The 25065-nt window shown below is 36.4% G+C and overlaps 2 protein-coding genes across 2 annotated transcripts in view; one reads left to right on the top strand and one right to left on the bottom strand.

The window, feature by feature from the left end:
* Nucleotides 1–857: 857 nt before the first annotated feature.
* On the top strand, nt 858–12605 carry asb5b (ankyrin repeat and SOCS box containing 5b). Its single transcript, XM_081362416.1, has 8 exons — nt 858–1067; nt 2431–2669; nt 5728–5807; nt 5945–6052; nt 9337–9487; nt 9598–9732; nt 9870–10061; nt 11932–12605. The coding sequence occupies exons 2-8, from the start codon at nt 2546–2548 to the stop codon at nt 12057–12059; spliced, it is 918 nt and encodes a 305-aa protein (XP_081218542.1). The 5' UTR covers nt 858–1067; nt 2431–2545; the 3' UTR covers nt 12060–12605.
* Nucleotides 12606–14327: 1722 nt separating this feature from the next.
* Nucleotides 14328–25065, bottom strand: part of wdr17 (WD repeat domain 17) — a gene marked incomplete at its 3' end in the record, with an annotated part of 33677 nt that continues 22939 nt past the window's right edge. Inside the window, exons 17-28 of the mRNA XM_081360692.1 lie at nt 22648–22712; nt 22440–22572; nt 21818–21909; nt 21632–21731; nt 20639–20778; nt 18086–18197; nt 17687–17828; nt 16574–16676; nt 16372–16473; nt 16190–16285; nt 14562–14745; nt 14328–14447 (exon numbers count right to left, since the gene is read on the bottom strand). Coding sequence (XP_081216818.1) covers nt 14328–14447; nt 14562–14745; nt 16190–16285; nt 16372–16473; nt 16574–16676; nt 17687–17828; nt 18086–18197; nt 20639–20778; nt 21632–21731; nt 21818–21909; nt 22440–22572; nt 22648–22712 — 1389 coding nt within the window. The remainder of the gene's footprint in view (nt 14448–14561; nt 14746–16189; nt 16286–16371; nt 16474–16573; nt 16677–17686; nt 17829–18085; nt 18198–20638; nt 20779–21631; nt 21732–21817; nt 21910–22439; nt 22573–22647; nt 22713–25065) is intronic.

The following is a 25065-nucleotide window of genomic DNA, read 5'->3' as shown; positions in this document are numbered from 1 at the left end:
TAGCAACAATTCATAACTACATTAAATAGGCCAACTATATAAAACTGCATTTTAATAAAAATATTACAATTCTTCTTTGCCTTTTATTATTGACAATGTTCTCCAAACAGGTGTTGTAGTCCTTGGTCTACTAAAGGAAATTAATGAAATTTGACTTAAACCTTGAATCATTTCTTCTTGTGTAATACAATTATTATTTCTGTAAAATTGTATTACTGTAGAAGGAAAACAAGTAGGCCTATTGTTTTCCTTCTAATACAATTTTCCATACCTATACCAAAAAATAAATAAATAACTGCATTTAACTGCTGCATTTAACATATTTTCTCAGAAGCATTTCTCACACAAGCTCTAACAAAACGTACAAGCAAAATTAAATGTTTAAAAGTGCTTTCTGGAGAAAAATCACATGCAATCTTTATTAATACTTGTATCTACCACTAAAATATGATATAGCTCCCATGGATCACATGATCAATCAAATACTACTGGCTTTATCTTGGTAACTCAGGATTAATCATGGCCGATTGTGAACAGGGTATTTCTAAAATGGCTATGGTAAATAAACAAAACTATTTTAAATCATCTGACACTGTTGTATTAGCAACAATAAGTTAAAATAAAAGTGTAATGACAACAAAACTGTCACAATGTATCATGAGACTAACATCCTAACAAATGACAACAACACCTATTGTTATATCTCAGTCAAGTGGCCCATTTTCCACTAGCTAAAAGTCCAGCTGCCTTATCTCATTCCTACTCTGAGCCCAGCTGTCTTGGGGAATAACTGGGCCAGTCTGGCATATGATCCCCATCGACACATCTCTGGATCCTATTCCAAAACATTCACAGTCACTGAGCAGCAGCAATGACTGAGATTTTGGAGGAGCGGCCATTTGGCTCGCAGTATAGCAAGGTCTATTTCTCGATTTTTGTCCTTTTTTGCTTCAAACTTTTTGTCAAGATCAGCTTAAACATACTGACCCACTTCTATGCGGTTAAAGGAAACCGTAAGGAGGCGGCCCGTATCGCAGCCGAGTTCTATGATTTTGGCCAAGGGCACAGTAAGTAGGCAAGATTGGGATATATTGGGGATATAGTTTATATTTTAGAGTCACTATAGGGTGAGATTGGGTTTATCACTCTTTATATCTCTTTGTAAACACTGAAAAAAAGTTGACTTGTTGTGTAAAGAGAAAGCTTCTGGTGCATGGCACCAGTTTGTAACACTAAGAAAATTAGGTCAGTGTTCATCTAATGCTGAGTTATGAAAATCGCTTTCTCTTAGTATTTTGGCATACATGGCTGGGTAGACTTTAGAGACAGTTACGATACATATATTATGTAGCAATAACAGTTAATTTTTTTTTTTTTCATTTTGGTTACACTTTATTTTAAAGTGTCCTTGTAGTTGTACATTATACATTTTAAAGTGTCCTTGTAAATGTATACAGTTTAATTATACATTTAAGTAGCACATTAGGAATATTAATCAACAACATGTACTTAATATAGGGTTAGGGATTGGATTAGGGTTTGGTTTAGGGTCAGTTGCATGTAATTATGCATAGTTTACTGATATTATAGTAAGCTATAGGCTAACTTGAAACAAGAACACTTTTTTTTTTTGACATGAAAATGTTTGGTGCAATTCACTACAGAAATAGTAATCCATCCCTCACATTTATTCAGTAATATCTCAGAAGGTAACCTTATTTTAAGGTGACATAATTACACATTACATGTTGCTACTGTTGTAATAACAGTAAATTATGCATAATTACAAGTAACTAACCCTAAACCAAACCCTAACTGTAACTCTGTAGTAAGTACATGTAGCTAGTTAATATTACTCTGTGAGTACAATGTAACTATATCACTTTAAAATAAAGTTTAACCTGAAGAATTCAGTTAAAATGTAGTGATTTTGTCTGGAAATGCTGTTCTTAACTAATGTTTGTCTTTTCGTCCCTTTTTATCAGACTACTTTGCTGCCCTGTTTATCATGATCTTAATAACATGCAAATGACCTGACTTCAAATGCTATACAAACTAAACCAAACATTTTACAATATTTTTGATAAATGTTAAGGATGTAAGGAAAAAATCCTTTAAAAGTCCTGACTCTATAACTAGCTATTTGTGTCGGAATAACAGTGGCACTGTTCTAATATTAACTTGCGATATAAATAGACAAACGGGCACGGACATGGTAGCCTACAGTAGGCTACTATGGTAAAGATGTACCTCATGAATATTAATTTAGTTCCGTGACGTGCGTCCAGTAGGCGCAATTGAAGTAACCGTCTACTATGGCAAAGGCTTGGCTTATGAATATTAATTACGTTACGTGACTGGATGCTCCAGAAAGATCACTAAGCAACGTCAGGGTGAACTTATTAATATTCATATGCTACATCTTTGCAGTAGCCAACACGACTCTGCTGAGGTCTGAAACAACAACAAGCCGAGCAGCCAATCAGAGAGAAGCGCTATGGTCACACTCGCTGTGTAAAAAGAAAGACACTGACCTGATGCAAACATGACAGAAGTTCCCTGCGGAGATTCCGAGAACTCAGATAATACCCCCAAGAAAAGAAAGCGAGAGGACGTCGAGGGGTTTTCTGCGAAAAAGAAAGTGCGCTGGGGTATTTTGATTAGTCAAGGTGAGTTATAGACACGTGTAAATAAATGTGCCTTTATAGTTGCGCCCTGCTATCACATTGCAGTAATGCATTTGTATGGGGGCGAGCCTTCTATAGGCTACCTATAAAATGGCAAATAATATTGAAGTTAATATTAGATAATATAACATAAGAATTAATATGACATTTTTAATATTCATTCTTGTTAACGTTGTGTAATTCTAATAATGTTAATATCAAATCATCATGAATATTGTTTTATATATGTAGCCTGTGTATAGTCTATACATTAATTATATAATAGCCTAACCTTTATTAAACAAACAAAATAAGACTAAGGACAGATATCATGCATAATTGCCAAGAATGTGTCATTCAGACGCATGCGGGCACACATGCAAACACCAATGGAGCAGAATGAAGTGAATATGAAACATCAGTATTATTGGTAATTTATTATTTCCAGTGTTGGATGAAAAAAAAAAAAATTCTTCCCAAGCTTGATTATTCTTTCTCATATTTCCCGCAACCCAAAATACAAAGCTGACTATTTGCAGACCATGTAACAGTATAGCCTAAGAATAGGAACGTACAAATATTCTCAAATTGTGTAGCCTACTTGGCCTAGTTGTTAGTTAAAGGTAAAACTGTTTTTATTGCTGCACACAGCTATGTTTAGTCATTCTTAGTTGGAGTTGGTGATATTTAAAGCCTCTTTACAAGGGCATTATAGTTCAAGTAAACACAGCACACTATTAGCAGACTACTGCATCATGCATTAAACATAGGCTTTTACCCTAATGTGTACCTGCTTGTTTATTAAGGGATGGATTGCTTTATATTTTTACAATACACCATATAATTGTATAGGACTGTCTCCCTGACTAGGGAGTCTATAAACAGGGAAGTTACAAGTAGTCCTAGTCTCCATGGAGCTCAGCTGTAGTCACATGAACAGAACAGGATCTGAAATATTCATGAAAGCTCTCAGAGAATATCACAATAAAGACTGCTTGCAACCAGTGTTCATACTGAGAAGTGCCCATCAGGCAACAACCTATGTTTCTTGATCAGAAAACAGGGCTATGTCACTAATGAAGTAGTTTTAAAATGACATGAATTCTTTAAGCGCACAAGAAAACACAAAATTGCATAATTAAAAACAGCATAGTAGTCTAGTATCATTGTAACTGACTAAAGCACAGCTGTGACCTAAAGCTCCACATGTCACTCTGGAATCTCAGTGGCAGTAACCCATCGCCTTCGCTCAGCTAAGCTAAAAAAGAGAAGACGGCTGCTTTTTGCACCCCGAGATGATAGCCGTCCTTTCATTTACAGGCTATGGCGTATACGTATCAATGGCTAGATGTGCCGTGGGGCGACGGAGACATGGGTACGTAACGGAAGCTCTTGTTCCGCTCTTGCTCTTAGGCCGTGTTCTGTGCCAGGAATGACAGTTGCAGAGGGCAGCTTTCGTATGCTGTTGTGGCTAGATTGAGCTTATGCTAAATATAGATCTCTGAGTAGATATATCTCCGGTTGGAGCTGCTAGCACTGTGTGTATTATGGTATTAATAAATTGTATCTGTGACATACGATTATTGATCTGACTAAATAGAAAAGGCCATGTTGTAACTGTAGTTGTATTGTTGCTACTGTGGTCAGTAGGTTGATGCAGTTGTTTAATTGAGGAATTATCCAAATGCGGTCCGGGGACTTTGCATGGATGTGTTAGGGGGCCTGTGGAAAATTTGAGAGAAAATTTGAGAGAAAAAATATATATATTTAATTTTTTTTGCTATTTTTGGAAATTTTTTGAGAAAAAATATATATAAATAAAATATTATCTATCTATCTATCTATCTATCTATCTATCTATCTATCTATCTATCTATCTATCTATCTATCTATCTATCTATCTATCTATCTATCTATCTATCTATCTATCTATCTATCTATATATATATATTAAAATTTTTTTAACATAACATTTAAATGTTATGTTATTAAAATAAAATTTAATATTTTAACATTTAAATAAAATATTTATCAAATTAAATTTGGTAAATTTTGGTAAACAAACATTTTAAACATTGCTTTGAAAAGTGCTTCAAATAAATCTGAATTGAAAAAAAAGGTTTATTTTACATAATTTCTAACTTGGAAAAAAAATTGGACTGAGGAAGTTTAAACTTATTTTTAAGTTGCAAATAGGATGCAAACTGATCCTCCGTATAAAGATCTCATATAAAAGTAAGTAATCCATTTCCCAATCCATACATAAGTAATCCAATCCATACTGAAAAAGAAAAATAATTTAGCACAAAATTACTGCTCCCCAATTTATAATTTTTTTTTTGCTATTTTTGAAAAGTAATGCTGACAAGAGAAGTCTTTGACACTGACAATTCTTCCGCATGAACACGTAATGGAAAAGACATGCCATCCAAAAGCCCTGGCATTTACTGCCCTGCAATGTTTAATGATTGGAAGTCAGAGGCCTCTACATCCAATGGGTTTTTGTAAATGGGCTTTTGCCTTGTAGTTCCATTTGAGAGATAAGTGCATCTTGCCTTTATTGCTTTTATTCCTACATACGGATAAAGTAAGTCCAAAATCCAAATTTGCGTTTTATGAGGTAAAATTCTTTCATTTTAATTTTGTATTACAGCAACACGTTGAAATGAATCACCTGTATTGTATATAGAGAGCTGGTAATGCCGTGCGATTCCACTCACAGGCTCTTCTCAACAGCTGTCAATGGGCAGTGTCAAAATCACACCACTCTCACTTTAGAATGTACTGGAAATTATATCAAGTTCATCTGTGGCTGAGTGGGTGTATTTAAAGCTCCTGAATTTCATGGTAGTGCTTTTGTAACGGTTGGTTAGCTTTTAACTACAGCAAATTATGATTGCTGTAAATTATGTTAATGTAACATTGGATAATTGTTAATTCCAAATTTTGGGGGCTTGTTTTGTGGTTTGTTTTTCTGAGAAGAAAAGGCATTTATCAGCCATGGGAAAGTTCATTGGCTTATTAATAAGAATAATTTGACGTATGTTCATTCCCTTCTCAGGTTCATGGGCGGATCGTTCTCCCCTCCATGAAGCTGCATGTCAGGGTCGACTTCTGGCTCTTAAGACTCTTCTTTCACAGGTTTACAAACATATACACATACAATAATGGAACAGAAATTGTAAAAAAAAAAAAAAAAGAAAAAAAAAAATATAAATTTAGTAACTTTTTAAAGAAAAAAAATTCTATATTGCTGTTTTTCTTCTCCATATTACCAGGGTCACAATCCAAATATCGTCACCATTGATCACGTGACTCCGCTACATGAAGCTTGTCTGGGAGATCATGTGGCATGTGCCAGGGCTCTCATAGAGGCCGGTGCCAATGTGAGTTACAGTTATTAAACAGCATATTAAAGACTTTTCGGCAACCTTACAACAATTATGAAACAAAGTAATTATTGAAACAGCAAAACACTGAACGTATAACATTTAAAACACACGACAACTTGCCCCAGTAAAAATCACAGCTGCCCTGATTATACATTTATGAAATATACACTTGTCCTGAGTACACAGTTCAATCTTTTGCTCAATAGTATCTTTAGTACATAGTACATCAATAGTACATTATATAATATTGATCCTTGCTTGAATGTCTGCCAATGTGATTTTATTGTGTTTGCTTGTTTACCCAACAGCTATAGCAAAAGTATGATGAAATTAGAATTTATTTGAAAGATAAACTTTAAACACAAACTTTAAACCAGAAATCTGGAACCAATTGAACCACTTATTTAAAAAAGAGTATGGAATTAATATTTTATCCCCTAACCATAGGCTTTAGTTACTGAGATACAGTCCCTGTGATAACTTCCTGTGTGACAACTAACCCCAGCCGCCCCTAATTTTTCCTGCTTTTTGTTTATTATATGTTTAGCCCTTTTCATGCATGGTCACTAACTACAGTGGACATCTATTCAAAAAGCCCTTCCTTGCGTATAAAGGGTTTTGATGGCATAGTTGCACATCAACCACTAGAGTGAACACTAGTGCATCATCCTATACACTGCCACCCTGTGGCAAGCCATTGTATGTGGAATTGTTTTCTCCAAACCAAGATGGCCGACAGCCAGTCAGAAATTCTCTGGAAGTTGCTCTGGAATATCCATCCATTCCTTCTATCCTAGGAGACTCTTGCAGGTAAAAAATAAAAAATAAATAAAAATTGTATTATCAAGTAACATCCAGGGAGTCTTATCATTGTTTCATTTTCCAAGTACTGATTTTAGATCGGGTGGAAATTCTGATGAATCATCTGTCCACTAAATTGGACATCATGCATCACTAACTAGATCAGCTACAATTCATACTATTTACTGTGACTGTTCTTGAAAATACTTCATCTGCAGTAACTTTTTTGGCTGTAAATAAATGATTATGTTTTTATAATGTAATTTGCAGTTACGTCAAAAAAGTAATCTGAGTATGTAATGCACGTTACTTTTAGTGCGCTACCTTACTTGTTACATCAAAAAAGTAATCTGATTACGTAATGCACATTACTTGTAGTTGTAATGCGTTACTTTACTTGTTACATCAAAAAAGTAATCTAATTACGTAACACATGTTGTAATGTGTTACCATAGAATAGATTGTTCTATTATTGGGAGATGAGAGCGCGTTCGTCTTGCGTTCGTCTTGTTAATAAAAAAAAAATCAAGTCTTATTATTACTGATAAAACGTGAACGCCACAAAAAAAAAAAAAAAAAAAAAAAACATTGATATTGTTTATTTTCTTTAGGCTATATATACACTCAATATTACACAACTACTAAAATGGTGGTAAATGCAATGCCGTAAATTAGACCTACCTGTCGCAACATTCCCTACTCAGATTTTTTTTTTTTAAATAACATTTTTATCTAGGTAAAATCTACATATAGTTCCAACGAAAGCATTGTTTAGTGTAAAATATGGTGAAGATTAGTGAACAGGTTGTCGATTCATTAAATGATAAGCTATTTCCTCACAAAAGCTGTTTATTCACCGTAGTGAAGCCTCTCCTCCATTGATATCCATTAAAAAAAAATGTTACAACACTAACCTTTCATTGAAGTAGAAGGATAATCACATTATGAAATAAATGTTTTTCTCCTAAACAAGTTGGCCATAATCATTGGCACCCTTTTATTAAATACTTTTTGCAACCTCCTTTTGCCAAGATAACAGCTCTGAGTCTTCTCCTATAATGCCTGATGAGATTGGAGAACACCTGACAATAGATCAGAGACCATTCCTCCATACAGAACCTCTCCAGATCCTTCAGATTCACAGCTCCATGTTGGTGCTTCTTCTCTTCAGTTCTCTCCACTCATTTTCTATAGTGTTCAGGTCAGGGGACTGGGACGGTCATGGCAGAAGCTTCATTTTGTGCTCAGTTTTTTGCAGTTTTATGTTGATTTTGATGTCTGTTTTGGATCATTGTCCTGATGGAAGATCCAGCCACGGCCCATTATGAGATTTCTAGCAGAAGCATTCAGGTTTTGATTTTTTATATGTTGGTATTTGCTAGAATCCATGATAACATGTATCTGAACAAGATGTCCAGGATCTCCAGCAAAAAAAATAAAATAAAATAGGCCCACAACATTAATCCAGCTGTGTATTTAATCATGAACATGGGATACTCTATATCCCTGTTTGCACCAAACCCATCTGGTGACTTTGCTGCCAAAAAGCTCTTTTTTGTTGTTTCGTCTGACCAAAAAAACAGGTCCCTTTTGAAGTTCCAGTCATGCCTGACAATTGAATATGCTGGAGTTTGTTTTTGGATGATCGAGGAGGATTTTTCTTGAAACCCTCCCAAACTCCATGTGGTGATGTAGGTGCTGTTTGATTTTTTTTTTTTTTAGGCTTTCTGAACCCAAGACTCAACTAATCTCTGCAATTCTCAGTCTGTGTTCATTGGAGAGTATTTGGCCACTCAAACAATTTCATGTTCCTAGTCACCCTGGTGTGCTAAAAAATCTTCAGAGATACTTCAGATATATTTTACTCATAAAAAATTCTAGGGATGCCAATAATTGTGGCCATCGTGTTTTGAAAAAAAAAAAAAAAACACTTTTTATTTTATAATGTGATTTTCCCCCCACTTTCAATTATTTTACTTCAATGAAAGGTTAGAGTTTTGCTAAATAATTTTAATTAAAGATCAAAAGGATAAACAATGCAGATTTATTTTTTACAGCCATCTTTGATCATATTTATCAGGGGTGAAACAAACTCAATTGCGTGTCCAATAATTGAAGCTTTACTATATTTGAATATATTTCATAGTTTTCACATGATTTTATATAATTCTATTAAGTGGTTTGTTAAATACACAGTATTACTGTGTTATTACTTTATTATGATTAATACAGTATCTCTTCCAGTTAAAAACAAAAACACAAACTGTCCACTCAAGTGGACATCTGAACATTTCTTTGGATATGTTTAAAAAAAAGGTCAAATATTGTTTTCCATGTCCTAAGAGCAATAAAAACTGAGGGAAAAAAATCCTGACCAAGGTTGTCATAATTCATGCATGAAAGGGTTCGAAGAAGACTCTGCTCAGATTGATCAGTTTGTGCGGATTGTGCTGTTAGCATGTTCTTGTGCATGGCAGGTAAAAGCCACGACCATTGACGGTGTGACCCCGCTGTTTAACGCCTGCTCGACAGGAAGTTTCACCTGTACAGAGGTGCTTTTGGAACATGGAGCAAAACCACAGGCAGAAGCGTGCCAACCTTCGCCCATTCACGAGGCATCTAGCAAAGGTAATCAAGTAGTTCTGCTTTAGTCTAACCATAAAAATACATTGATTTGAATGTATAGCATTCATAGCAGACTTTACAAAAATATAAACAAAGATGTGTTGCTGTTTCAGGTAGGGCAGCATGTGTAGAGTCTCTCATCTCATGGGGAGCAGATGTAGATTACGACATCCCCCATCTAGGAACACCTCTCTACATTGCCTGTGTCTCCCAACAGCTCCAGTGTACACAGAAACTTCTGGATGGAGGTGAGCTCATTAGGCTACTATACAAACCAGACAAAAATGTTTAATTATTTGGTGTATTTTGACGTGCTTAGGTCAGGTCTTCTCACCTTTAGTTCTGTTCTTGTTTATTTGATCACAAAATAATCTGTTTTTCATAGGAGCCAATGTGCAGAAGGGCCGTTTCCTGGACACTCCACTACACGCTGCAGCACAGAAGGACTGTCCAGATATCATCAGACTGCTACTAGAGTTTGGCGCTAACATCAACGCTCGCAACCTGGAGCTGCAAAGGCCGGTGGAGACAGCGCCACCCAGCAGTACGGCAGAGTCTGTGCTCCTTCTGCATGAAGGTAAGGCTGCACAGTTGATTTTGATACCTTTTGTTTTTTCTAGTTATGAAGTTCAGAAGAATCAAGCCCATTCAATGGATTTTTTGTTTTTTTCAATTTATTTATTGACTTTATTAGTGGAGATTTAACAGGAAAGGGAATGGGAATGATAGGGAATGGGTTCAAGGCATGATCATGGTCGCTTGAACCTGGGCCCTCTGTGAATTTTGAATGCAACTTTTAAAAAAAATGGTATCTTTGATTAAGTTGCATGATTAGGTTTGTCTAAAATATTGTTTGGTGCAGAACCCATTCACATGCTAAATTTAGTTAGTCCAAAGTTGTATATTTTGTACATTATACAGTTGTAATTGAAATGATTTAACCCCCATTGCAAATCAGGTTTATTGGCAAAATGTACAGCTGAAGATGACTTTCAGCTGTTTGCATTGAACAAATCAAACAAAATAATTGAAATAGGTCAGCACAACAAATGTTTGAAGTGGTTTCCCCAAATTCAACTGAAAATGCAACTTTTAATGACTTCTGCAGTCTCAAAATTATTCAACCCCCTGAATAGAATCCCGCACAGCGCAAATCTGCAAAAGAGGTGTTGTCTCAATCACACCTGATGCAACTAATCAAGGGATTCATTAGTTGCACCAGGTGTGCTTGTACTATAACACATGAAATATCTGAACTGGCAAGGTTTGTTGAGTGTCACGTTTGATTGCATGTTATAAATATGGCTAAGTAAAAAAATAATGGTCCAAGTTAAGAGAAGATAATGTCCTTCACAAACAAGGAACAGGATAAAAAAGATAGCCAAGGCACTAAATGTTCATAGAGACACTGTTGGAAGCATAGTTTACAAGTTCAAAGTTAGAGGAACAGTGGTTACACTACCTGGATGGGGCAGAAAAAGGAAGCCATCAACTGCTACAACCAGTTTTCTAGGAAGGCATTCTTAGAAAAACCCTTGAGTGACTGCAAAAGACCTGCAGCAAGACTTAATGGTTTCAGCTTTCACAGTGAGGTGCCTACTAAACCGCGTGTGACCTGCAGCGTGTGAAAGACAAGATGGATTCATTGAAGTATCAGGAAATCCTAGGAGAAAACGTCATGCCATCTGTGAGGAAGCTGAAGCGTCATCAGACCTTCCAACAGGACAATGATCCTGATCATACCTCAAATTCCACTAAGGCTTGGTTGCAGAAGAAGTCCTGGAAGATTCTACAGTGGCCATCAGTCACCTGACTTGAACCCCATCTCTGGTGGAATTTGAAGAAGACAGTTGCAGAACGCAAACCCAAGAATATTACTGAACTGGAGGCCATTGGTCTCGAGGAATGGGCTGAGATTCCTCAGAAACGCTGCCAGAAGCTGGTGTCCGGTTATACATCTCGTTTGCAGCAGGTCACAACAACAAAATGGTGTTCTCCTAAGTACAAAAGATGCTTGTCATGAAGGGGTTGAAAATTTTTGAGACTGCAGAAGTCATTAAAAGTTGTATTTTAAGTTAAATTTGGGGAAACCACTTGAAACATTTGTTGTGTTGAGCTATTTCAATTACTTTTGTTTGATTTGTTCATTGCAAACAGCTGAAAGTCTGTACATTTAGCCAAAAGACCTGATTTGCAATGGGTATTAAATAATTTTGATTACAGCTGTATGTTTTAACCCACTAAAATTAATTTCTGCAGTAATATGTTCATTGCATATGATGAAAACATTGAGTTGAGTTAAATGGGTGAAAACAATAATACAAATATGTTTTTAATGTAGGCTAGGATTTGAACATGGGTCACCTTGTCCATATACTTTATGAAAAACTAAGTTTTTCTTAATAAAAAGTGGATTTCGCTAACTTTCTCTGTCTTTTCCTGGATAGCCACGCCACAGTCTCTGTGTCAGCTGTGTAGACTGAGTATCCGAAACTATATGGGCCGATCCAGACTGCACCTGATTCCTCACCTCAAACTGCCTACTCTGCTCAAGGGTTTCCTCCAGTACAGATAGACTCTCAACCTTACTCCACAAAGCCCCTCCCCCTTTTATTTTCTTATATTAAGTGCATTAATTTACAAATAAGGTCATCAAATTTTGTTTGTGACCACCAACGCACAGAAAACACTATCACAATAGCCATTCATTTCACTTAATTTAAGTTCAAATGTTTATTTTTAAATACTTATATTTTTGTGCTACTAATGAACATCAGTTATATTTTTGTATATAATCACAACATTAGTGTAAATTTATCATTTGTGACCTGCACTATATAAGCTGCATGCCTATGATACAAAAATATATCACGTCAGGGTGAAATCTATTTTTATCGCACTAATGTAAAAAACAAGAGGATAACTGTTCAGAATTCCCGAAATCTGATGCTATCAATATTTTCACAGCTTCCCAAGCTGCATCATGAACTGTTTAGAAAATAAGAAATAAAACCACTGGGAAGATTCAATGTAATGCAGTACTTTTGCTAATCATTTTGTTGCCAAAAACAAAGCATGATAAGATATGTAACTTATAAATAAAGACAAATATGTAAAATTTGTCTCATTGGTCTCCCTTTTCTTTGCATTGCAGTTGGTACTGTATTTGAATCATGTTCAATGTAGTGCAATACCCATAAGCAAAAATAGAATAATACGATTTCCTGTACACTTGATCTTTTTAATAGCAATTATCAAATCATAGTCACAAAAAAGAAGGTAATTGCCTGTTCTTATACATCTCGCCTTGCGCTTTTATGATATCATCAGTCAAAATAAATAGATGAGACGCTTGAAACATGCAGAATTTGAAAAGGTCCTGGGCTAAATCAGATGCATGACTCAACTCCAGGATCGATATATAACGATATATGTTTAACTGTCCTCAGTTGCGTATGAACAGTGATCATATGAATATGTTATGTACACCCATTTGAGCTTGGATTTAGACGTAAATTCTACAACAAAACTATATACAAATAAATACATTTCACAGTGCATTTCACATTTGATGAAAATAGTCTCTCTATCTGGTTTTTCTAACATAAAACCTACATAAAATAGTTCCATTTTATATACTCAGCTATGTGTGACAACCATTGCAACCGATGATTTTAGCAATACAAATGACACTTTTTGTTTTTAATTTCCTAACTTCAGAAATACACTCCAAATGTATAGCTAAGTATATCAGCATAAATGTCTTAACATCCTCACTCCATATGTGCACTTTCTCAGACTTATTGCCTAAGTTCATCTAAACACATTTTGAATGTAACAGCAAGACTTAATGTCTATTATCGCTTCGTAAATAATGTTGCCATAGTTTACGAACATAAATATTACACCTCTGGCCCCAGAACTGCCCTGTAAAACCATTCATAATAGTTACTGAATGAAATGAAGAAACGTTACAGTAAATAGTATTGTTACAATGTTTTAAACTCTTAATTCTCTTATTTGGTTCTACTAAAATAAGGTGTATTGTATATTCAGTAGTCAGTAAATATATTCAGTCCATATATAACAGACAACAGACATGACAAACGGTTTCAGTGTCAAAGCAGCAAAACTAACACGTCTCTTTTCATGAAATCAAATGTGCAAACAAACAAAAACGTACAGATGAATGCCCTGTACTCAAGTCTTGAAATAAAAGTTACAAAACATTCAGACTGCTTGATGCAAATGTTTATACTCCATAATACCATTGACAGTGCCAACTAAACCAAGTAGAATTTCAATCTTTACGCTATAGGCCACAACCCTAAGACCTGGACATAACACCTAAACCCGAATACCTGACCACGCTTGTGATTTAGGATGAGGAAGAAAGGCATTAAATATCCTGCTTCATATGTAACATTCATTACTGTATCCAGCATAAATCTCCCTTTATAGAGATTTAACAGGTAGTTCTGGTGCTCTAATTTTCATCTCGCTTTGCTTTCCTATGATAGTAGTGCATCATTTCTTGTTGACATGTATAAATATCACACTTGCATTTGTGCTGTGGGTCTTACTTGTGGCCTTGTGTAGCCTACTGTACAATCACTACAGCAGCACTTTGCTGTGATTCTTTGCATATGAACTGCAATCCTGAATGTAATAAGCACAGCATGGAATGGCAAAACTTCAAAAAAAATGTGATTTGAACAATTGGACATTCTGCTGTTTTATGACATACTTTCTGAGAGAAAAAAGGATTGTCGTCCCCTTTCCAAACGCTGACATTTCATAGTCAGACCAGGCAAAATACTGCTCACATTTGTTGTATTTGTGCTCAGAAGGGGTTGAGGCGTATACCCGTCCCTAATGGAGAGAAAGGGTTCACTTTCGCCCACATCAGGGCATCATTTAGTGAAATGGCTGATTTGCCATCTTCCAGGAAGAAGGCTGGACCCTGCCAGGCAAAAAAAAGGCAGATGTAACTGCTCTATCTGCAGCAGTATAAGCAGATACACAAAGACATTTAAGGAATAGTGCTAAAATGCAAGTCTACCCACAAGAAACCCACCTGTATCCTGAGGCCAGTGAAGCAGGAAATCTGGACGTCAGAGTGGCTGGGCAAGTTGGAGCCAGTGACATAGTCAGGACCCTCTAGGCCCTTGATGGGCTCCTCTCTCATCCGACTCAAGAGCTGACTGTACTCCGTTTTCTGGGCCTCAGATGGTGGCACACATGAGGAGTCATCTGCCGCTCTGTGTATGCGTAGAGAGAGTGCAAACAATAGATTACTTTCCAAGTATCTTCAATTGTCAGCAGAAATGTTAGATCTTTTGTAAAACCAAGTGGGCTGTCTTGTTGCCTACTGCCATAGGCAGCTTCCTACTAAAGCCCAAACTTTAGCTGTGTCTCATTTTGAAGGCTGCGTCCTCCGGAGGCTACATTTCTCGGCCTCATATGTCACCAATAATGTCGTATTTCAGAAAAGTAACCATAATAAAATTGACTGTTATTCCTTGTTAAGCTTAAATTGTGGTAATTTCTTTATGACTTTGAGGCTGCCTCATTTCAGTAAAGTAACCATTAATGGCATATGCAGCCAACAAATACAGACACATGCGCTTTGATCTTTTTGGCACTAATAAGTTACTGTCCCGAGACAGTAGAGTAGAGACTGAACAACTACAATAGACAAGCACCCTGTTAACAAGTCAATGTGTGAGGCATTTTATAGATACCCGCAACTCTTGTTTAAAGTCGTGTTGATGAAGTGGCATTTTAATGTACATCCGAGTGTAACGGATTGTCAGAAATGTAGGGCAACGACTTTTTTTAGGGACTTGTGGGCATTGCTTTAAAAAATGGGAGCATGAATACAAGCTTGCAGAGGCGGGGTTTTAAGCTGACTCAATGATTGGAGAAGTCCTGCGTACATCAGTCTGTCCTTTTCACTAGAAGTTAGTTATGACTGATTAAAAATGACGGGTCAAAAAAGAAAGAAGGAAACATACACAGAGGAATCGTTCACAATAAGACCTATACCATGGATTTAGAAAATAGATAGGGTGAATTGTCAATTCATGCCGAATTTAAGAGTACAAACTACAAAGACATTTTTATTGGTCATGACTTTGATTAAAAATAATGGGTCAAAACAAAGAAAAAAAGACAGAAAGAAAAATATACACAGAGGAATCGTTCACAATAAGACCAATACCATGCATTTCGAAAATAGTGAATTGTCATTTAATGCCGAATTTAAGAGTACAAAGACATTTCTATTGGTCATAACTTCCGAGAAATAGCACAGACAGACAGTGGAGTTCGAACTGTCTAGTAGTGTGTGTGTGTGTGTGTCAACTAGTAGTGTGTGTGTGTGTCAACCGCCTGTGTCCGCTCACGCTCTCAAATCAAGTATACTTTGATAAACCATGTGTCCGAATGTACACATACGCTAAGTGTTTACGTCAAAATTGAAGTATATTTTGGGCTTAAGGCTAACTGCAGTGCATTTTGGGATTGCTTTGTCCATGAGGTATAAATAAAATGCTAGCTTGGAAATTGTTCAAAATGAGGTATCTTATAGTTGTGCTGCATACTATTTGGAATAGCCAATGATGCTTTAAAATACTGACTAAGTAGGTCTTGATACAGAGCTGTTGTTTGTTATGAATTCGAGTAATGTATTGTGGTACAGACTTGAGGGATTGTGTGCAGGCTCTCCAGGCCTCCAACTCTACAGACAACTGCTCTATCTGCAGTGGTACAGCCACCTCTCTTCTCTTCAGCAGCTGACTGATGGAGGATAATAGAGAGAGAGAGACATTACTTGTGATCACCAATGACTGAGTTACTTGATATAAATCCCACAGTTAACATACCTTGTGTATTCATACAGTGCTGGCACTATACTTGAATACTGTCTCCCAATGGCTAATAGTGCACCAATATACCCACAGAGAATAAGCAACTCATTGCGGTCTCTAGCCAAAGACAGAGAGAGATAATGAGATGAACATATAATGCAAGCTACTATAAATTACATCAGTGACAGCTGTTTTTGAGGCAAGGTCATTGACTTACTCACTACACTTTGGAAGAATTAGACGGTCTGTTCTGATGTAGCTCAGCAGGTCAAGGATGTGGTACACTGAGTCCACCGGCCAGTCAGGAGAGCTCAGCTGCTCTATGAGGGGAGAGAGAGTCAGTAATAAATTGTTGGTCAAATTAAGACCTTTAAAGGCTTCCTGTTATGATTTTTTTTCTCCCATTTTCAACTTTCTTTAGTGTGTAATGTTGTTTGAGCATAAAAAAGGTCTGCAAAGTTACAAAGCCCAAAGTCAAGCACAAAGTTATTCTCTATATTAGTATGCACTGTTTCTGAACTCTCTGAAACACCTTGAGTTTTCTTCTGGGAACGTACACATCACAATGTACAATGAACGTACACATCACAATATCCCTCATTTAAAAAAAAAGAGGAGAGGTACTGCAACACTGTAAAAATATGTGAAAAGTAATGTGTTTTATGAACATTCAAGCATGAAAACCTATTCTAGTAGACCTCAAACAAAATAAAGATTGAAAAAGGGCACAATAGATCCCTTTTAATTCTTTAAGGCAACAATTATGCCTTTGAATGATAAAGTCTTGTGATTTTTTTTTTTTTTTGGTCTTTGTTTTCATCAAACAATTTAATTATATTTTATAAAATCAAAATGAATAATGTTGCTTGTGGATTCAAGTTCGATAAGCTTGCATTTTAAGTTTAAAACATTACATAATATTTATGCTGAACTTTGTTAGTTTGTCTAACTTGTGTTTCAGTTTGTTTAGCAAACAAAGTCTATATATAGTAACATATATTGTTTATATAGTCACTTCTATACATCAAAACAAATTGTATACAATCACTGAAATGGAAGAAACTTCACAGAAGAAAACGCTAATCACTCTAATGGTGACTAGAAACAACACTTTTACAACAAAATATAAAGTTCCCATACTTTGACAAAAACACAAATTTTTCAAGTGCATCATTAGTGAGTCAACTTTTTCTTCATTTAATCGTTCAATCAACCTTTAAAAGTTTGCTTGAGAAAATGGAAGTAGGCCTATGCTATATTGTGTGAAGAATGTGGGCATGCTGGAAATGGCACTGCTTTGAGACACGAGCCGAGTCTCTCGGACACTCACCTTTGACAAATGTGATCCCGATGGGAAGAGCCTTTTCTGGTTCTGTGCTCAGGAGGTAATACTTTACTGCTTGGAAGATGTCTCCCTCAGCATGTGTATTCTCAGCAAGCTCTTTACATTCTTCTAAAGTCGGTAGACCACACTGGAAAAAAATATGTATTATTATTATTATATTAAATGCATTTCTGCCTGCGCAGAAAAATACCATATTCACGTCAAATAATAAACACTATATTTTCTTGTTTGGACCTTCACACTCAATATGAGAATAATTTTTAATTTGATTGTTGAATGTTGAGCAAATGGCCACAATTCCTTCTAAAATGAATGGGAACTAATAACATTTGAATCGATTTAAGACTAATGTGCAGCATTGAGACGTATGAATGAGGTAGTCACCTTTTCGTGCAGGTCGTTGATTTCGGCTGAGCTGCCAGGGTAGAAGGCACACAGTTTGGCTAACAAGATTTCGTTATCAGGGATCATCTGAAGTAATCTGGCTGCAAGATCCCTGGAGAGTAGAAGACCCAATGCAGCAAGAGTTAAGTAAAGGGAAAAGTGGATAAATATTTTATTTGTTCTGTTGAAAACAAAAAGTGAGTTTTTGAATATTTTTGTGACAAAATATTTGAGGCTGACAAAACGTACCATAAAAATATTGTAATAGTAGTCTACATGACTTGTGCTCTGTATTCCAAGTTTTCTGAATATATACATATATATATATATATATATATATATATATATATATATATATATATTTTTTTTTTTAAGAAACTAATATTTTTATTCAGCAAGAATGTTTTAAATGCAACAATCAAAAGGTATCTTAACAGTAAAGAATTTTACATTGTTACAAAAAAATCTATGCTTAAAAAAAAAGTATCACGGTTTCCACAAAAATATTAAGCAGCACAATGGTTTTTCAACTGTGATAATTAGGGCTGTACTGCCCTAGTCGATTAGTCGATTAGTTGGTCGATACGTTCTGGTTCGACCAAAATTCTGATTGGTCGATTTTCTGCCGCGTTTATTTCATCAGTTTTGCCGCGCTGAGGCGCGCTCATTTCATCAGGTGGAAAGCACTAACTGCTAATGGGGGTGTTTTCAGAGTACCCTTGTTTCACTGTAATAGTCTGTCTTCAAAACACCCCCCTTGTTTTCACCTTTTTTGGATTAGTCCAACCCAAGAGAGAGCGTCGAGCATAGAAGGTTTGATGCTGAATATTATTTATTTAATTGTGAGAGCGTTTAATTGTCAGTCCTCTTCTAACATGTCAACAACAAAGAAATCGACAGTGTGGCAGCATTTTGTTAAAATTGATAACATGAAAAAGATCGAATGCAAAGTTTGCAAGCAACAGTTTTCCACAGCTTGACGACAAACATGACATATCATCTAAAAGTGGTAACGTTAAGCTCACTTGTCTGCGTTAGCTTGCCCTGTCTGTTTTGAGTAGGCTATATGAACATATTAGAATTTGCATATTTCAATGTTATAGTGTGATAACCTAACTTTTTTATTTTTTATTTGGAGCCTAATGCGCAATTGCGCTGTGCTGTTGGTTGTGTTAGTTTTGAGCCTAGGATGCTTTATTTTTCAGTTATGCACTTTATTTCGTTTCTGCTCTTGATCTGGTTTGTTTAATAAATATAATTTTTTTATTAAAGTGGACGTGCCTTTTGTGTTTATTAAGAGTAAAAGCTTTAATTTAATATTAATAGTCTATTCGTGTCTCAGCTGCGACGCTGAGCTCATGTTCAGCCTCGCTCGGTGCGAGGACATGCACGGTGAAATGATAGCGTCTGACAGTTATAACTTATTATAACATATGACAAAAATAATTGTCTAAATTATGTTGCATATTCCTCAACAGTTCTTGTGATGATATTACTAGTTGACAACATAGTACTATTTTCGGAAATCATAAGCTATGATATTGCGCAGGTGCACGTGATGCAGCGCCGTCAGAGCTGACAAACTCGAGTGTCAGACTCATTTCAGTGCAAAATAATTAGGTCAAAAACGATTTAATATACTGCAAATAGCCTACTAGTTGTTTATGTTTATTTATAATTCATTTAGGCGGACAACAAGGCTACCAAGTCCTGCGCACAGTGCGCATCTAATTAATTTAACGGGTTTTTTTTCTAACGTCATTTTTAGTCGATTTTAGTCGATTTCTAGTCGAAAATTTCAGGACTTCGGTCGACCAAGATTTTCTTTGGTTGAGTACAGCCCTAGTGATAATAAGAAATGTTACTTGAGCACTAAATCAGCATATTAGAATGATTTCTGAGGGTTCGCATTACACTGAAGACTGGTGAAAATTTTTTTTTTTGGTCTTTTTTCACTTTTTTTCTCAGACATTTTTAAACGGAAAATCAGTTCCAAAGAAAAAAAAAAAAGGTTGGAAAAAAATGAGAGTGAGTTAATGAGGACAAGTTTCATTTCTGTGAGACATATCCCTTTAAAGTGGCACCTAAGAATACTGTACGTCAATGATCACCTTAGTTATATTAACATGGGTAGTTAAAGTTGACTGAATGCATTTTAAAATGTCAACAGATTAAATCCTGACGGGGGCTCGCAGTCATGATTTACAGTTTTAAAGAGATAATCTGTTATCAATAAGCATTAAGCATATGAACCAGGGAGGCAGTAAAGGGAAATACCTGTATGTCACAGATGGAAAGCTAGAGAGAAATGGAAATGAAAAATGTAACAGGTGTGCAGTAAGGATGACTATCAGGTTCATGTCAACACTTCTGTGCATGACTGATGATAAGAGATGGGTTGCATTAACAGGAAAGTGTGCAAACTATTTTAAAGGAAATGTGATTCAAAGTTACATATTTGGTCATTCAGTTTTGAACAAAAACCTGGTTTCCCTTTTTAAAAATTAACTTTAAGAAAAGATGCAAAGATGCATTGATCAGTTGTATGCTTACCAGGTGGCAGTGGTCATGTATTTCCTGGCCAAGAGCTCCAGAACATAGTGGGTGGCTTTACAGGCTGATTCTCCCAGGACTGTGCCCACACACACTGCCAGCTCCAGCTCATTGCCTCTGATCAGAGACGCCATAGCCAGCTGACACAAGGAGATAAAAACTCCTTATAAACACTCATAGAACATCATACATCACTTGCCTAACATGACTATTACACTAAACAAATCAAGCATATTTTAAGGATCATTAAGATATTTTGCATTGTGACATTTTTATGACAATTATTTCTCATTCAGTTCTCGTTGCTATAAAAGCAAACAAGTATTTATACATCGCGGTAGTAGTTTTTGTACTACCTTTAATTTATACTGTCAGAAATATGCACTAACAGGTCAGTAATGTCTTCTTTCTTTTTTTACATTTCTTTTATTTAGCCAGGACACACCAAACTGATCAAAAGTGACAAACAAATACTTTTATATGGTTACAATGAAAATCTATTTAAAAAAAACGCTTTTCTTCTGAACTTGCTATTCTTCAGAGAATCCTGGAAAAAATGTATGACAAAAATATTGAGCAGCACAACCGTTTTCAACATTGGCAATAATAGGAAATGTTTCTTGAGTAGCAAATCAGCATATTAGAATCATTTGTGAAGGATCGTGTGACTGACTGGAGTAATGATGCTGAAAATTCAGCTTTGCCGTCACAGAAATCAATTACATTTTAAAAAATATTAAAATAGATTTGATTTAAATTCTACTAATATTTCACAATATTACTGACCCAAAACTTTTAAAAAGCAGAGCAACTGTCTTGAAAATAATATAAATAATAAATTATATTAAATTGTCCAAGAGATATTAATTGTCCTTGCTTGGCTTTATCGTGTTATTTAACTGTCTAAACATTGACATGATATTGTTAGAGGTTCGTCTGATTTTAAATGTTGCTATTGGTGTTTAGTCATATCTCTCATTATTGTGAGCTTACTTCTGTGTTGTCTACAGCTAGATGACAGCAAGCTGCCAACACAGCACGGCCATCTTGGAAATACCACTCAGCCAGCTCTTTACATACTCTGTGCAACATCCTAGACAAAGGGAGTGGGTAAGAAAAAGAGAAAGAACTGATTTCGTGTGAAACACTTGATTTCGGCTTAAACTAAGTATAACTTACCCGCAGTATTTTTCTATGTTGTCATTGTCTGAGTTTGCGGCATGGTTTATAGATGTGATCTGAGGGCCATGGATATTGCCTTCACAAGCACCCTGATAAAACAAAGTGCATTCTCATTTATAATATATAGGGCCAGATTTACTAAAATATTGCGCCAATGCAAACTCTCTTTTGGCGTAATTTTTTTTTTAACTTAAGACACAGTGAAAAATTAGCGCTCAAAAGGCGTGGACAGAGTTATTTTTGCATCTGACCTTAAATGATTCACTTTAAATGAATCATGCAAGGTGATTTACTAAGGTTTGCGCTAGTCTATTTACTGGTATAGTCTATTTACTGGTATTTGCGCCATTATTTACCGCATAAAAAACATGTCTTAAACCAGATGCTAATTTGCGCTGCTCCTGGTAGATTGCGTTGTGTTCTTTAATTTGCGTGTCGTCAGTAGATCACACGCAGAACTCTCTACTCCCATCGACGCTTTTTGGAAGCTCTTATCGGCGCTAATTTGCCCTGTTTATTAAATCTGGCCCTTAGTCTCATTTATAATGAAACTCAACACAGAGGTTCACAGTCTTACAACAACTCTCTAAATAGGTAAAAAGATAACAGTGCCCTGTACCTGAGCCACCAGCACAGCTTCCTTCAGCTGACCTCTAGAGGTGAAGAAATTCACTAGCTTTTTCACCTCACCAGTGGCGATGCAGTATGGGATGACATCATCATTGCCTTCTTGCATGAGCTGGTCTGCTCTCCTACATTGAGCAGTTAATAAATGGTGAAAAACTCACAACATCGGATTTATAAATGCAGAGCAGTATATGAGATACCTTTGCATGAGCTTTTTCCAGTATTTCATGGAGACACCAGGGGCCACAGAAAGAGCCTTCTCCCACTAAACACATAAAACAACATAAACATACACAATCATCAGAAAATTACATTTCTGAAAGAAAAAAAGCGAACCTTCTATTTTCTCATATATTATGTTTTTTTTTAAAGAAATCAATAATTTTATTCAGCAAGGATGCATTAAATTGATCAAAAGTAACAGTAAAGACATTTATGCTGATTTACATTTTTTATTCATCAAAGAATCCTGAATATATTGTATCACTATTTATTTAAACAGCACAACTTTATTTCAATATTGATAATAATGAGACATTTATCTTGAGCACCAAATCAGCATTATAATGATTTCTAAAGGATCATGTGACACTGAATACTGGAGAAATAGTTACAGAAAATTCAGTTTATTTTAAATATGAATAATATTTTACAACAATATTGTTTTTACTTAGCCTAGAAATCTAGACGTACCCTAGCGGCAGCAAAATGTATTTTGCAGCCAGGGTAGTCTAGCAACTCTCCGTTGACTTTCGGAGCTGTAAAAACCTAAATTGGGTCAGGCCAATCACATCGTGTATAGAGTAGGCGGGGCGGGCTTAACATAATGACGACAGAGTTGTGACGGTTCCCTGCTACTTGAAAACAAAGAATGGCTGCTGCTGCTGGCGAACAGTCTTTCAAATCGGCTTTGGCCGCGACTCTGGAGGACTTGGAGTTAAGTTTTTCTTTGAGGAAAGAGCAAAGAGCTTAAGTCATTCTTGCCGGCCAGATTCAAAAGTTGAATCTATCAACTAACGCAGAACTAACGTAAGCTCCGCTGTTGGGAAAACGCTCTGGTTGGTTGAAGCGCTGTCCTATTGCGTGCAGAGTGAATTTGAAAGACAGCCGTTTATCCCGCCCCTCGGATTGAGCCGTGTCTATGGTGAGTTGCCAGACCTAACATCTTGATGTAGGTCTGGCTTGCCAGGCTAGTTTTTACTGTATTTTTGTTCAAATAAATGCAGCCTTGGTGAGCATGAGAGACTTCTTTCAAAAACATTAAGGGCCCTATTTTAACAATCTGAAACGCAAGTGTCAAGTGCAAAGCGCAAGTAACTTTGTGGGTGGGTCTTGGGCGCTGTTGCTATTTTCCCGGCGGGATAAATGACACTTGCGCCCGGTGCAAATCTAAAATGGGTTGGTCTGAAGTAGCTTCATTATTCATAGGTGTGGTTTGGGCATAACGTGAAATAAACCAATCAGAGCGTCATCTCACATTCCCTTTAAGAGCAGACGCGCCTTTTCCATAGCGGATTGCTATTGTAATGGCGGATTTGCCAGGCATGCGCCAGGAGTGGTTCACAGCCGAGGAGAGCAATGCTCTCGTCACGGCCCGTAAAAGAGAGGAGTTACATTGAAATGTAGAAACCCACCCAAATTAACTTCGGTTAAACAGGCGTATGATAATTTGGGTAAATGTGTAAGAGCTAGATGTATGCTTTTATAATAAATTGTCTGTCTGTTTATCTATCTATCTATCTATCTATCTATCTATCTATCTATCTATCTATCTATCTATCTATCTATCTATCGTAATAATGTATGATTGGCAAAAATGAAAACTGCTGCTTCTGTGTAGATGAGAGAATCAAAGTGTATGCGCGTTGTGCACACGCTACATTGATTATGGCCAAGCATGCGCCCTTAAAATAGCATATGAATAACATCCGCAACGCGCCACTGACTTTAAACTATTTTTTCCTGGTTAGTGGCGCAATTGTTTTCTAAACCTGCAAAATAGCATGAAGGAACGTTTGCGCCGGAACACGCCTCCTTTTTTGTGCTGAACCGCCCTGGGGAGCGCAAGTTCATTCCCTAGTTTAGCGACGTGCTTCTGTGGAGGGAAAAGCGCGCTTTGCGCGGGTGCAAAATAGGAATGATACATGCGTGGGTGTACAAAGTCAATTGCGCTGGGTGCAAGATAGGGCCCATAAAGTGCTTACTGAACCTTTGAACATTGAAATAATTAAGGGGGTCAATTTACCATGTTACTTTAGTGTGATTAACTATAAAGCAAAAACACTGAAATAAAACATTACACACAACTAATCAACAATTAAAGGAACTGTTCACCAAAAACACAACTGGAGTTATAATAAAAAATATCCTGGCTCTTCCCAGCTTTGTAATGGCATTGAACAGTCCCCAAGTTTTTGAAGCTTTAAAACGTCTCGGTTACGTATGGTAACCCTCGTTCCCTGAGTCCAGGGAACGGAGACGCCTCGTCGGGGGAGTTCCCCTGACGAATTGGGATCACGCTAGGGAGACCAATTGCCTTCGAGTGAATTAAAACGAGCCAATGAACATTGGCATGCAACATTTGCATTCCGCAGCCCGCCTACCAGCGCGGGTATAAA

The sequence above is a fragment of the Scardinius erythrophthalmus genome (assembly GCF_964197995.2).
Source record: "Scardinius erythrophthalmus genome assembly, chromosome: 3".
NCBI lineage: Eukaryota > Metazoa > Chordata > Actinopteri > Cypriniformes > Leuciscidae > Scardinius > Scardinius erythrophthalmus.
This window is presented reverse-complemented; position numbering and strand designations above follow the sequence as displayed.

What these genes read in the sequence shown, in the direction of transcription:
- asb5b (XM_081362416.1), top strand. Translation starts at nt 2,546, where the DNA reads ATGACAGAAGTTCCCTGCGGAGATTCCGAGAACTCAGATAATACCCCC. An exon ending in TCATAGAGGCCGGTGCCAAT is followed by an intron (nt 6,053 to 9,336) that starts GTGAGTTACAGT and finishes TGTGCATGGCAG; the next exon opens with GTAAAAGCCACGACCATTGA. An exon ending in TCACGAGGCATCTAGCAAAG is followed by an intron (nt 9,488 to 9,597) that starts GTAATCAAGTAG and finishes TTGCTGTTTCAG; the next exon opens with GTAGGGCAGCATGTGTAGAG.